The following is an 11,915-nucleotide window of genomic DNA, read 5'->3' as shown; positions in this document are numbered from 1 at the left end:
TTGTTATATTACTTGTTGAAAAGCAACCTTTTGAAGAAGATCCAGATGGTATATTTGACTACAAGTCTGAACGCGAGTGGTGAGAAGGAAATAAAACAAATACCAATATACTAGAGGGAGATTGTAAGGCCCGGTTTTGTTTAATTAAGTCTTTCGTATTTGTATCATTTTAGTTTTCGTTTATGTTCGTTTACGTTTATATGTAATGGCTCGAGGCCTCTTGTACTTGTAGCCTATTGGGCTTGTTATTAATGGAATGGTGTATAACATACCCACACTATATAATATGTGTGTATGGAATACACCAAACAACTCTTGCACTTTCATTTTATCCAAGTCTTCCATATTCTCTCTAACTTCAAAAACTCTCTCTAACCCTTAACCCTCCACTCTTACTTTTGGCCTCCACTAACCCCACCACAAGATCCGAGATCTCAGTCCTTACTAGTTGTTTCCGCCAACTAGTGAAGAGGTTGATCCAAGACAACTATTTCTTAGTTTGTTGTGTTGTTTGATCCGGTTTCGGGACCTACACTTATAGCATAAGTTATATGTCGTTCAATAAACTTAAGATTGCGCCAATATTGAATTTCACTAAAAATTGTTACGAATCTCTATTAACAAATATGTGTAAGATCCTAGTTGATGTTCTTTACAAAAATGTTATATGAAAAATAAAGTATCACAAGGCACCGAAACGTGATGCTAGATCAGCAAATACGTTTTCACTACATGGAATGGTGAGCCCACCGATTGGATGGTCGTACTCAAACTATTCCTCCGCCAGTTGCAGTAGTTCATAAAATTCTGGCCGGCTTAAGAGTGATACGCGAACAAGAAATCGTCTTTTCTCTTCTTCGCCGACGTAAACAGCAAAATATCCTTTCGGAATGTCCATGGGTGTTGCTGCACTCCTTCCATTCGAGAATGATCGTATCAGAATCTGTTTTGCTTGTGGGATCCGTGGCATAAAGATGGCCATTTATCTCTCTCTGAAGGTTTAGTAGTGTTTCTACAAGAAGGTTGTTGATGGAGAAAAAAATACTTGGTAAAAGACTTTTTGGAGTATGGAAGTTGTGGTAGATTTACTTTGAAACACTGAATGGCTTAAATAGCAAGCTGGTTGCACAAGATAGTAGACATTGACACATGATTGGAAAGTAGCTTCACATGGAATTGTCTCTCTTTATCGAAAGGACCCAAAGTAATTTGAATGACATTTATGAACCCGAATGACCTGCTTCAATATATATCCAACAGGAAATCCCTTATGGTCCGTGTATGATGTTAGATGCCAAATCTTTAATATGTAGGACATTCCGTATTTTAAACAAATAACCTATAATGAATTTTTTGTGTGGTTCAAATGTGACCTGCTTAAGGATTAGATTTCACATTTTGGCAAACCTGTCGTAGCAATTTGTTAAAACTCCAGTGACATGGTTACAACATAACGGACCCATTGACCTTAATTATAAATAAATTAGGAGTAGCTACGTTATTAGGATAAGAGTAGATAATTTAGAGATAGTTCTGTTAAATTTCAGCACAATAACCGGCAACATATATATATATATATATTCTATAGTGACTGTTTTAACCATGTATTGCGTTTTACGTAACACATTTGTATAGCGGGTCGAGGCGTTCCAGCTAACCACTTATTACTTATTTGAACTTAGGGGAGTCAAGCCTGAACTCCAACTCAATCGAATTCAACATCGTTTGTGATGCACCAATGAATCGTTGTGGTTGGCGAACCAAACACAACGAATGAAACTGTGATTGATGTCAATTGCATAACTAATATGTGTAGTGATCTTTACTGCGTGACTCTTTCCCTTTGTTTCAATCTTTTTTTTCTATAAACAGATACTTAAGTAATCATATACACTTCTATCGCTTTATGTATATACATTTGGTTAAAATTCAGCCTACAAAAGTTAAAGAACGTGAAATACGTATTTCATCCAAATGGTCATTGAGTATAGCATAAGTTATATGTAGTTCAATAAACTTGAGGTTCCTCCAAATTTGAATTTCACAAAAAATGGTTATGAATCTCTATTTACAAATATGTGTAAGATCCTAGCTGATGTTCTTTACAAAAATGTTATATGATAATTTAAGTATCACAAGGCACCAAAACGTGATGCTAAATCAGCAAATACGTCTTCACTACATGGAATGGTGAGCCCACCCATTGGATGGTCGTACTCATACTGTTCCTCCGCCAGTTGCAGTAGTTCTTGAAATTCTGGCCTGCTTAGGAGAGAAACACGAACCAGAAATCTTCTTTTCTCTTCTTCGCCGACATAAACTGCAAAATATCCTTTGGGAATGTCTTTGGGTGTTGCTGCACTCCTTCCATTCGAGAATGATCGTCTCAGAATCTGTTTTGCTTGTGTAATCCGTTGCATAAAGATGGCCATTTCTCTCAAAAGGTTTAGTAGTGTTTCTACAGGAAGGACGTTGATGGAGAAAAATGACTCGGTAAAAGACTTTTTGGAGTATGGAAGTTGTGGTTGATTTGCTTTGAAATACTGAATGGCTTAAATAGCCACGGGTTGCACTAGATAGTAGACATTACCACATGATTGGAAAGAAGCTTCACATGGAATTGTCTCTCTTTATTGAAAAGACCCAAAATAATTTGAATGGCATTTATGAATCCGAACGACCTGTTACAATATATATCCAACATGAAATCCCTTATGGTCCTTGTCTGATGTTAGATGCCTAATCTTTAATACGTAGGGTATTCCGCATTATAACCAAATAACCTATAATGAATTTTTTATGTGGTTCAAATGTGACCTGTTTAAGGATTAGATTTCACATTTTGGCAAACCTGTCGTAGCAATTTGTTAAAAATCAGCTGACATGGTTACAACATAACGACCCATTGACCTTAATTACAAATATATTAGGAGTATCTACGTTATTAGGATAAGAGTAGATAATTAAGAGATAGTTCTGTTAAATTTCAGCACAATAACCTCTGACTACATAAATCGGCAACATAAAAATATATATATTCTATTGTGACTGTTTTATTCTCTTATGATTCGTGTCTCCATAGACCTAGAGAGAATCTTTCGGTACCTTTAACGCGTAACACATACAATCTTGAATATAGGAACTTGAACTTTGACGATCATAGAAGTAGACATGTTGAATTTCTTTGAAATAAAGACTTAATTAGTTGTATAATCAGGTTTAGAATAGCGGCAGTGATTGAAATTTATTAATGACTAGCTATGAACCGTAATGCCAATAGTGAGAAATGGTATACAGCATTTGCGATCACTGGCTAATTAATGTACATAACCCACACAAATTGTTTGTCGTTTTTAACCATGTATTGCGTTTTACGTAACACATTTGAATAGCGGGTCGAGGCGTTCCAGCTAACCACTTATTACTAATTTGAACATAGGGGAGTCAAGCCTGAACTCCAACTCAATCGAATTCCACATTGTTTGTGATGCACCAATGAATCGTTGTGGTTGGCGAACCAAACACAACGAATGAAACTGTGATTGATGTCAATTGCATAACTAATATGTGTATTGATCTTTTCTGCGTGACTCTTTCCCTTTGTTTCAACCTTTTTTTTCTATAAACAGATCCTTAAGTAATCATATACACTTCTATCGCTTTATGTATATACATTTGGTTAAAATTTAGCCTACAAAAGTTAAAGAACGTGAAATACGTATTTCATCCAAATGGTCATTGAGTATAGCATAAGTTATATGTAGTTCAATAAACTTGAGGTTGCTCCAAATTTGAATTTCACAAAAAATGGTTACGAATCTCTATTTACAAATATGTGTAAGATCCTAGCTGATGTTCTTTACAAAAATGTTATATGATAAATTAAGTATCACAAGGCACCTAAACGTGATGCTAAATCAGCGAATACGTCTTCACTACATGGAATGGTGAGCCCACCCATTGGATGGTCGTACTCATACTGTTCCTCCGCCAGTTGCAGTAGTTCTTGAAATTCTGGCCTGCTTAGGAGAGAAACACGAACAAGAAATCTTCTTTTCTCTTCTTCGCCGACATAAACTGTAAAATATCCTTTGGGAATGTCCTTGGGTGTTGCTGCACTCCTTCCATTCGAGAATGATCGTCTCAGAATCTGTTTTGCTTGTGTAATCCGTGGCAAAAAGATGGCCATTTCTCTCAAAAGGTTTAGTAGTGTTTCTACAGGAAGGACGTTGATGGAGAAAAATGACTCGGTAAAAGACTTTTTAAAGTATGGAAGTTGTGGTTGATTTGCTTTGAAATAATGAATGGCTAATATAGACAGCTGGTTGCACAAGATAGTAGACATTACCACATGATTGGAAAGAAGCGTCACATGGAATTGTCTCTCTTTATCGAAAAGATCCAAAATAATTTGAATGGCATTTAAGAATACGAACGACCTGTTACAATATATATCCATCATGAAATCCCTTATGGTCCTTGTCTGATGTTAGATGCCTAATCTTTAATACGTAGGGCATTCCGCATTATAACCAAATAACCTATAATGAATTTTTTATGTGGTTCAAATGTGACCTGTTTAAGGATTAGATTTCACATTTTGGCAAACCTGTCGTAGCAATTTGTTAAAAATCAGCTGACATGGTTACAACATAACGGACCCATTGACCTTAATTACAAATATATTAGGAGTATCTACGTTATTAGGATAAGAGTAGATAATTAAGAGATAGTTCTGTTAAATTTCAGCACAATAACCTCTGACTACATAAATCGGCAACATAAAAATATATATATTCTATAGTGACTGTTTTATCTGCTTATGATTCGTGTCTCCATAGACCTAGAGAGAATCTTTCGGTACCTTTAACGCGTAACACATACAATCTTGAATACAGGTACTAGAACTTCGACGATCATAGAAGTAGACATGTTGAATTTCTTTGAAATAAAGACTTAATTAGTTGTATAATCAGGTTTAGAATAGCGGCTGTGATTGAAATTTATTAATGACTAGCTATGAACCGTAATGCCAATAGTGAGAAATGGTATACGGCTTTTGCGATCACTGGTTAATTAATGTACATAACCCACACAAATTGTTTGTCGTTTTTAACCATGTATTGCGTTTTACGTAACACATTTGAATAGCGGGTCGAGGCGTTCCAGCTAACCACTTATTACTAATTTGATCTTAGGGGAGTCATGCCTGAACTCCAACTCAATCGGATTCCACATCGTTTGTGATGCACCAATGAATCGTTGTGGTTGGCGAACCAAACACAACGAATGAAACTGTGATTGATGTCAATTGCATAACTAATATGTGTATTGATCTTTTCTGCGTGACTCTTTCCCTTTGTTTCAATCTTTTTTTTCTATAAACAGATCCTTAAGTAATCATATACACTTCTATCGCTTTATGTATATACATTTGGTTAAAATTTAGCCTACAAAAGTTAAAGAACGTGAAATACGTATTTCATCCAAATGGTCATTGAGTATAGCATAAGTTATATGTAGTTCAATAAACTTGAGGTTGTTCCAAATATGAATTTCACAAAAAATGGTTACGAATCTCTATTTACAAATATGTGTAAGATCCTAGCTGATGTTCTTTACAAAAATGTTATATGATAAATTAAGTATCACAAGGAACCAAAACGTGATGCTAAATCAGCAAATACGTCTTCACTACATGGAATGGTGAGCCCACCCATTGGATGGTCGTACTCATACTGTTCCTCCGCCAGTTGCAGTAGTTCTTGAAATTCTGGCCTGCTTAGGAGAGAAACACGAACCAGAAATCTTCTTTTCTCTTCTTCGCCGACATAAACTGCAAAATATCCTTTCGGAATGTCCATGGGTGTTGCTGCACTCCTTCCATTCGAGAATGATCGTCTCAGAATCTGTTTTGCTTGTGTAATCCGTGGCATAAAGATGGCCATTTCTCTCAAAAGGTTTAGTAGTGTTTCTACAGGAAGGACGTTGATGGAGAAAAATGACTCGGTAAAAGACTTTTTGGAGTAGGGAAGTTGTGGTTGATTTGCTTTGAAATACTGAATGGCTTAAATAGCCAGCTGGTTGCACAAGATAGTAGACATTACCACATGATTGGAAAGAAGCTTCACATGGAATTGTCTCTCTTTATCGAAAAGACCCAAAATAATTTGAATGGCATTTATGAATCCGAACGACCTGTTACAATATATATCCAACATGAAATCCCTTATGGTCCTTGTCTGATGTTAGATGCCTAATCTTTAATACGTAGGGCATTCCGCATTATAACCAAATAACCTATAATGAATTTTTTATGTGGTTCAAATATGACCTGTTTAAGGATTAGATTTCACATTTTGGCAAACCTGTTGTAGCAATTTGTTAAAAATCAGCTGACATGGTTACAACATAACGGACCCATTGACCTTAATTACAAATATTAGGAGTATCTACGTTATTAGGATAAGAGTAGATAATTAAGAGATAGTTCTGTTAAATTTCAGCACAATAAACTCTGACTACATAAATCGGCAACATATAAATATATATATATATATTTTACAGTGACTGTTTTATCTGCTTATGATTCGTGTCTCCATAGACCTAGAGAGAATCTTTCGGTACCTTAAACGCGTAACACATACAATCTTGAATACAGGTACTAGAACTTCGATGATCATAGAAGTAGACAAGTTGAATTTCTTTGAAATAAAGACTTAATTAGTTGTATAATCAGGTTTAGAATAGCGGCTGTGATTGAAATTTATTAATGACTAGCCATGAACCGTAATGCCAATAGTGAGAAATGGTATACGGCATTTGCGATCACAGGCTAATTAATGTACATAACCCACACAAATTGTTTGTCGTTTTTAACCATGTATTGCGTTTTACGTAACACATTTGAATAGCGGGTCGAGGCTTTCCAGCTAACCACTTATTACTAATTTGAACTTAGGGGAGTCAAGCCTGAACTCCAACTCAATCGGATTCCACATCGTTTGTCATGCACAAATGAATCGTTGTGGTTGGCGAACCGAACACAACGAATGAAACTGTGATTGATGTCAATTGCATAACTAATATGTGTATTGATCTTTACTGCGTGACTCTTTCCCTTTGTTTCAATCTTTTTTTTTCTATAAACATATCCTTAAGTAATCATATACACTTCTATCGCTTTACGTATATACATTTGGTTAAAATTCAGCCTACAAAAGATAAAGAACGTAAAATACGTATTTCATCCAAATGGTCATTGAGTATAGCATAAGTTATATGTAGTTCAATAAACTTGAGGGTGCTCCAAATTTGAATTTCACAAAAAATGATTACGAATCTCTATTTACAAATATGTGTAAGATCCTAGCTGATGTTCCTTACAAAAATGTTATATGATAAATTAAGTATCACAAGGCACCAAAACGTGATGCTAAATCAGCAAATACGTTTTCACTACATGGAATGGTGAGCCCACCCATTGGATGGTCGTACTCATACTGTTCCTCCGCCAGTTGCAGTAGTTCTTGAAATTCTGGCCTGCTTAGGAGAGAAACACGAACCAGAAATCTTCTTTTCTCTTCTTCGCCGACATAAACTGCAAAATATCCTTTCGGAATGTCCATGGGTGTTGCTGCACTCCTTCCATTCGAGAATGATCGTCTCAGAATCTGTTTTGCTTGTGTAATCCGTGGCATAAAGATGCCCATTTCTCTCAAAAGGTTTAGTAGTGTTTCTACAGGAAGGACGTTGATGGAGAAAAATGACTCGGTAAAAGACTTTTTGGAGTATGGAAGTTGTGGTTGATTTGCTTTGAAATACTGAATGGCTTAAATAGCTAGCTGGTTGCACAAGATAGTAGACATTACCACATGATTGGAAAGAAGCTTCACATGGAATTGTCTCTCTTTATCGAAAAGACCAAAAATAATTTGAATGGCATTTATGAATCCGAATGACCTGTTACAATATATATCCGACATGAAATCCCTTATGGTCCTTGTCTGATGTTAGATGCCTAATCTTTAATACGTAGGGCATTCCGCATTATAACCAAATAACCTATAATGAATTTTTTATGTGGTTCAAATGTGACCGGTTTAAGGATTAGATTTCACATTTTGGCAAACCTGTCGTAGCAATTTGTTAAAAATCAGCTGACATGGTTACAACATAACGGACCCATTGACCTTAATTACAAATATATTAGGAGTATCTACGTTATTAGGATAACAGTAGATAATTAAGAGATAGTTCTGTTAAATTTCAGCACAATAACCTCTGACTACATAAATCGGCAACATAAAAATATGTATATATATATTCTATAGTGACTGTTTTATCTGCTTATGATTCGTGTCTCCATAGACCTAGAGAGAATCTTTCGGTACCTTTAACGCGTAACACATACAATCTTGAATACAGGTACTAGAACTTCGACGATCATAGAAGTAGACATGTTGAATTTCTTTGAAATAAAGACTTAATTAGTTGTATAATCAGGTTTAGAATAGCGGCTGTGATTGAAATTTATTAATGACTAGCCATGAACCGTAATGCCAATAGTGAGAAATGGTATACGGCATTTGCGATCACAGGCTAATTAATGTACATAACCCACACAAGTTGTTTGTCGTTTTTAACCATGTATTGCGTGTTACGTAACACATTTGAATAGCGGGTCGAGGCGTTCCAGCTAACCACTTATTACTAATTTGAACTTAGGGGAGTCAAGCCTGAACTCCAACTCAATCGAATTCCACATCGTTTGTGATGCACCAATGAATCGTTGTTGTTGGCGAACCAAACACAACGAATTAAACTGTGATTGATGTCAATTGCATAACTAACATGTGTATTGATCTTTACTGCGTGACTCTTTCCCTTTGTTTCAATCTTTTTTTTTTCTATAAACAGATCCTTAAGTAATCATATACACTTCTATCGCTTTATGTACATACATTTGGTTAAAATTCAGCCTACAAAAGTTAAACAACGTGAAATACGTGTTTCATCCAAATGGTCATTGAGTATAGCATAAGTTATATGTAGTTCAATAAACTTGAGGTTGCTCCAAATTTGAATTTCACAAAAAATGGTTATGAATCTCTATTTACAAATATGTGTAAGATCCTAGCTGATGTTCTTTACAAAAATGTTATATGATAAATTAAGTATCACAAGGCATCAAAACGTGATGCTAAATCAGCAAATACGTCTTCACTACATGGAATGGTGAGCCCACCCATTGGATGGTCGTACTCATACTGTTCCTCCGCCAGTTGCAGTAGTTCTTGAAATTCTGGCCTGCTTAGGAGAGAAACACGAACCAGAAATCTTCTTTTCTCTTCTTCGCCGACATAAACTGCAAAATATCCTTTCGGAATGTCCATGGGTGTTGCTGCACTCCTTCCATTCGAGAATGATCGTCTCAGAATCTGTTTTGCTTGTGTAATCCGTGGCATAAAGATGCCCATTTCTCTCAAAAGGTTTAGTAGTGTTTCTACAGGAAGGACGTTGATGGAGAAAAATGACTCGGTAAAAGACTTTTTGGAGTATGGAAGTTGTGGTTGATTTGCTTTGAAATACTGAATGGCTTAAATAGCCAGCTGGTTGCACAAGATAGTAGACATTACCACATGATTGGAAAGAAGCTTCACATGGAATTGTCTCTCTTTATCGAAAAGACCAAAAATAATTTGAATGGCATTTATGAATCCGAATGACCTGTTACAATATATATCCGACATGAAATCCCTTATGGTCCTTGTCTGATGTTAGATGCCTAATCTTTAATACGTAGGGCATTCCGCATTATAACCAAATAACCTATAATGAATTTTTTATGTGGTTCAAATGTGACCTGTTTAAGGATTAGATTTCACATTTTGGCAAACCTGTCGTAGCAATTTGTTAAAAATCAGCAGATATGGTTACAATATAACGGACCCATTGACCTTAATTACAAATATATTAGGAGTATCTATGTTATTAGGATAACAGTAGATAATTAAGAGATAGTTCTGTTAAATTTCAGCACAATAACCTCTGACTACATAAATCGGCAACATAAAAATATATATATATATATATATATATATATATATATATATATATATTCTATAGTGACTGTTTTATCTGCTTATGATTCGTGTCTCCATAGACCTAGAGAGAATCTTTCGGTACCTTTAACGCGTAACACATACAATCTTGAATACAGGTACTAGAACTTCGACGATCATAGAAGTAGACATGTTGAATTTCTTTGAAATAAAGACTTAATTAGTTGTATAATCAGGTTTAGAATAGCGGCTGTGATTGAAATTTATTAATGACTAGCCATGAACCGTAATGCCAATAGTGAGAAATGGTATACGGCATTTGCGATCACAGGCTAATTAATGTACATAACCCACACAAGTTGTTTGTCGTTTTTAACCATGTATTGCGTGTTACGTAACACATTTGAATAGCGGGTCGAGGCGTTCCAGCTAACCACTTATTACTAATTTGAACTTAGGGGAGTCAAGCCTGAACTCCAACTCAATCGAATTCCACATCGTTTGTGATGCACCAATGAATCGTTGTTGTTGGCGAACCAAACACAACGAATGAAACTGTGATTGATGTCAATTGCATAACTAGTATGTGTATTGATCTTTACTGCGTGACTCTTTCCCTTTGTTTCAATCATTTTTTTTCTATAAACAGATCCTTAAGTAATCATATACACTTCTATCGCTTTATGTATATACATTTGGTTAAAATTCAGCCTACAAAAGTTAAACAACGTGAAATACGTGTTTCATCCAAATGGTCATTGAGTATAGCATAAGTTATATGTAGTTCAATAAACTTGAGGGTGCTCCAAATTTGAATTTCACAAAAAATGGTTATGAATCTCTATTTACAAATATGTGTAAGATCCTAGCTGATGTTCTTTACAAAAATGTTATATGATAAATTAGGTATCACAAGGCACCAAAACGTGATGCTAAATCAGCAAATACGTCTTCACTACATGGAATGGTGAGCCCACCCATTGGATGGTCGTACTCATACTGTTCCTCCGCCAGTTGCAGTAGTTCTTGAAATTCTGGCCTGCTTAGGAGAGAAACACGAACCAGAAATCTTCTTTTCTCTTCTTCGCCGACATAAACTGCAAAATATCCTTTCGGAATGTCCATGGGTGTTGCTGCACTCCTTCCATTCGAGAATGATCGTCTCAGAATCTGTTTTGCTTGTGTAATCCGTGGCATAAAGATGGCCATTTCTCTCAAAAGGTTTAGTAGTGTTTCTACAGGAAGGACGTTGATGGAGAAAAATGACTCGGTAAAAGACTTTTTGGAGTAGGGAAGTTGTGGTTGATTTGCTTTGAAATACTGAATGGCTTAAATAGCCAGCTGGTTGCACAAGATAGTAGACATTACCACATGATTGGAAAGAAGCTTCACATGGAATTGTCTCCCTTTATCGAAAAGACCCAAAATAATTTGAATGGCATTTATGAATCCGAATGACCTGTTACAATATATATCCAACATGAAATCCCTTATGGTCCTTGTCTGATGTTAGATGCCTAATCTTTAATACGTTGGGCATTCCGCATTATAACCAAATAACCTATAATGAATTTTTTATGTGGTTCAAATGTGACCTGTTTAAGGATTAGATTTCACATTTTGGCAAACCTGTCGTAGCAATTTGTTAAAAATCAGCTGACATGGTTACAACATAACGGACCCATTGACCTTAATTACAAATATATTAGGAGTATCTACGTTATTAGGATAACAGTAGATAATTAAGAGATAGTTCTGTTAAATTTCAGCACAATAACCTCTGACTACATAAATCGGCAACATAAATATATATATATATATATTCTATAGTGACTGTTTTATCTGCTTATG

At 35.5% G+C, this 11,915-nt stretch overlaps 2 protein-coding genes across 2 annotated transcripts; both read right to left on the bottom strand.

Moving 5' to 3' along the window:
- Positions 1 to 5,648: 5,648 nt before the first annotated feature.
- LOC143571131 (auxin-induced protein 15A-like) lies at positions 5,649 to 6,088 on the bottom strand. The gene has a single exon (XM_077056634.1). The coding sequence runs from the start codon at positions 5,946 to 5,948 to the stop codon at positions 5,649 to 5,651; it is 300 nt and encodes a 99-aa protein (XP_076912749.1). The 5' UTR covers positions 5,949 to 6,088.
- Positions 6,089 to 10,911: 4,823 nt separating this feature from the next.
- Positions 10,912 to 11,273, bottom strand: LOC143571130 (auxin-induced protein 15A-like). The gene has a single exon (XM_077056633.1). The coding sequence runs from the start codon at positions 11,271 to 11,273 to the stop codon at positions 10,974 to 10,976; it is 300 nt and encodes a 99-aa protein (XP_076912748.1). The 3' UTR covers positions 10,912 to 10,973.
- Positions 11,274 to 11,915: the final 642 nt, after the last annotated feature.

The sequence above is a fragment of the Bidens hawaiensis genome, unplaced genomic scaffold (genome assembly GCF_021521415.1).
Source record: "Bidens hawaiensis isolate Kalapana, Puna unplaced genomic scaffold, B.hawaiensis_p1.1 tig00025201_1, whole genome shotgun sequence".
Taxonomy (NCBI): Eukaryota; Viridiplantae; Streptophyta; class Magnoliopsida; order Asterales; family Asteraceae; genus Bidens; species Bidens hawaiensis.
The sequence above is the reverse complement of the archived record's forward strand: the minus strand, read 5'-3'. Positions and strand labels throughout refer to the sequence as shown.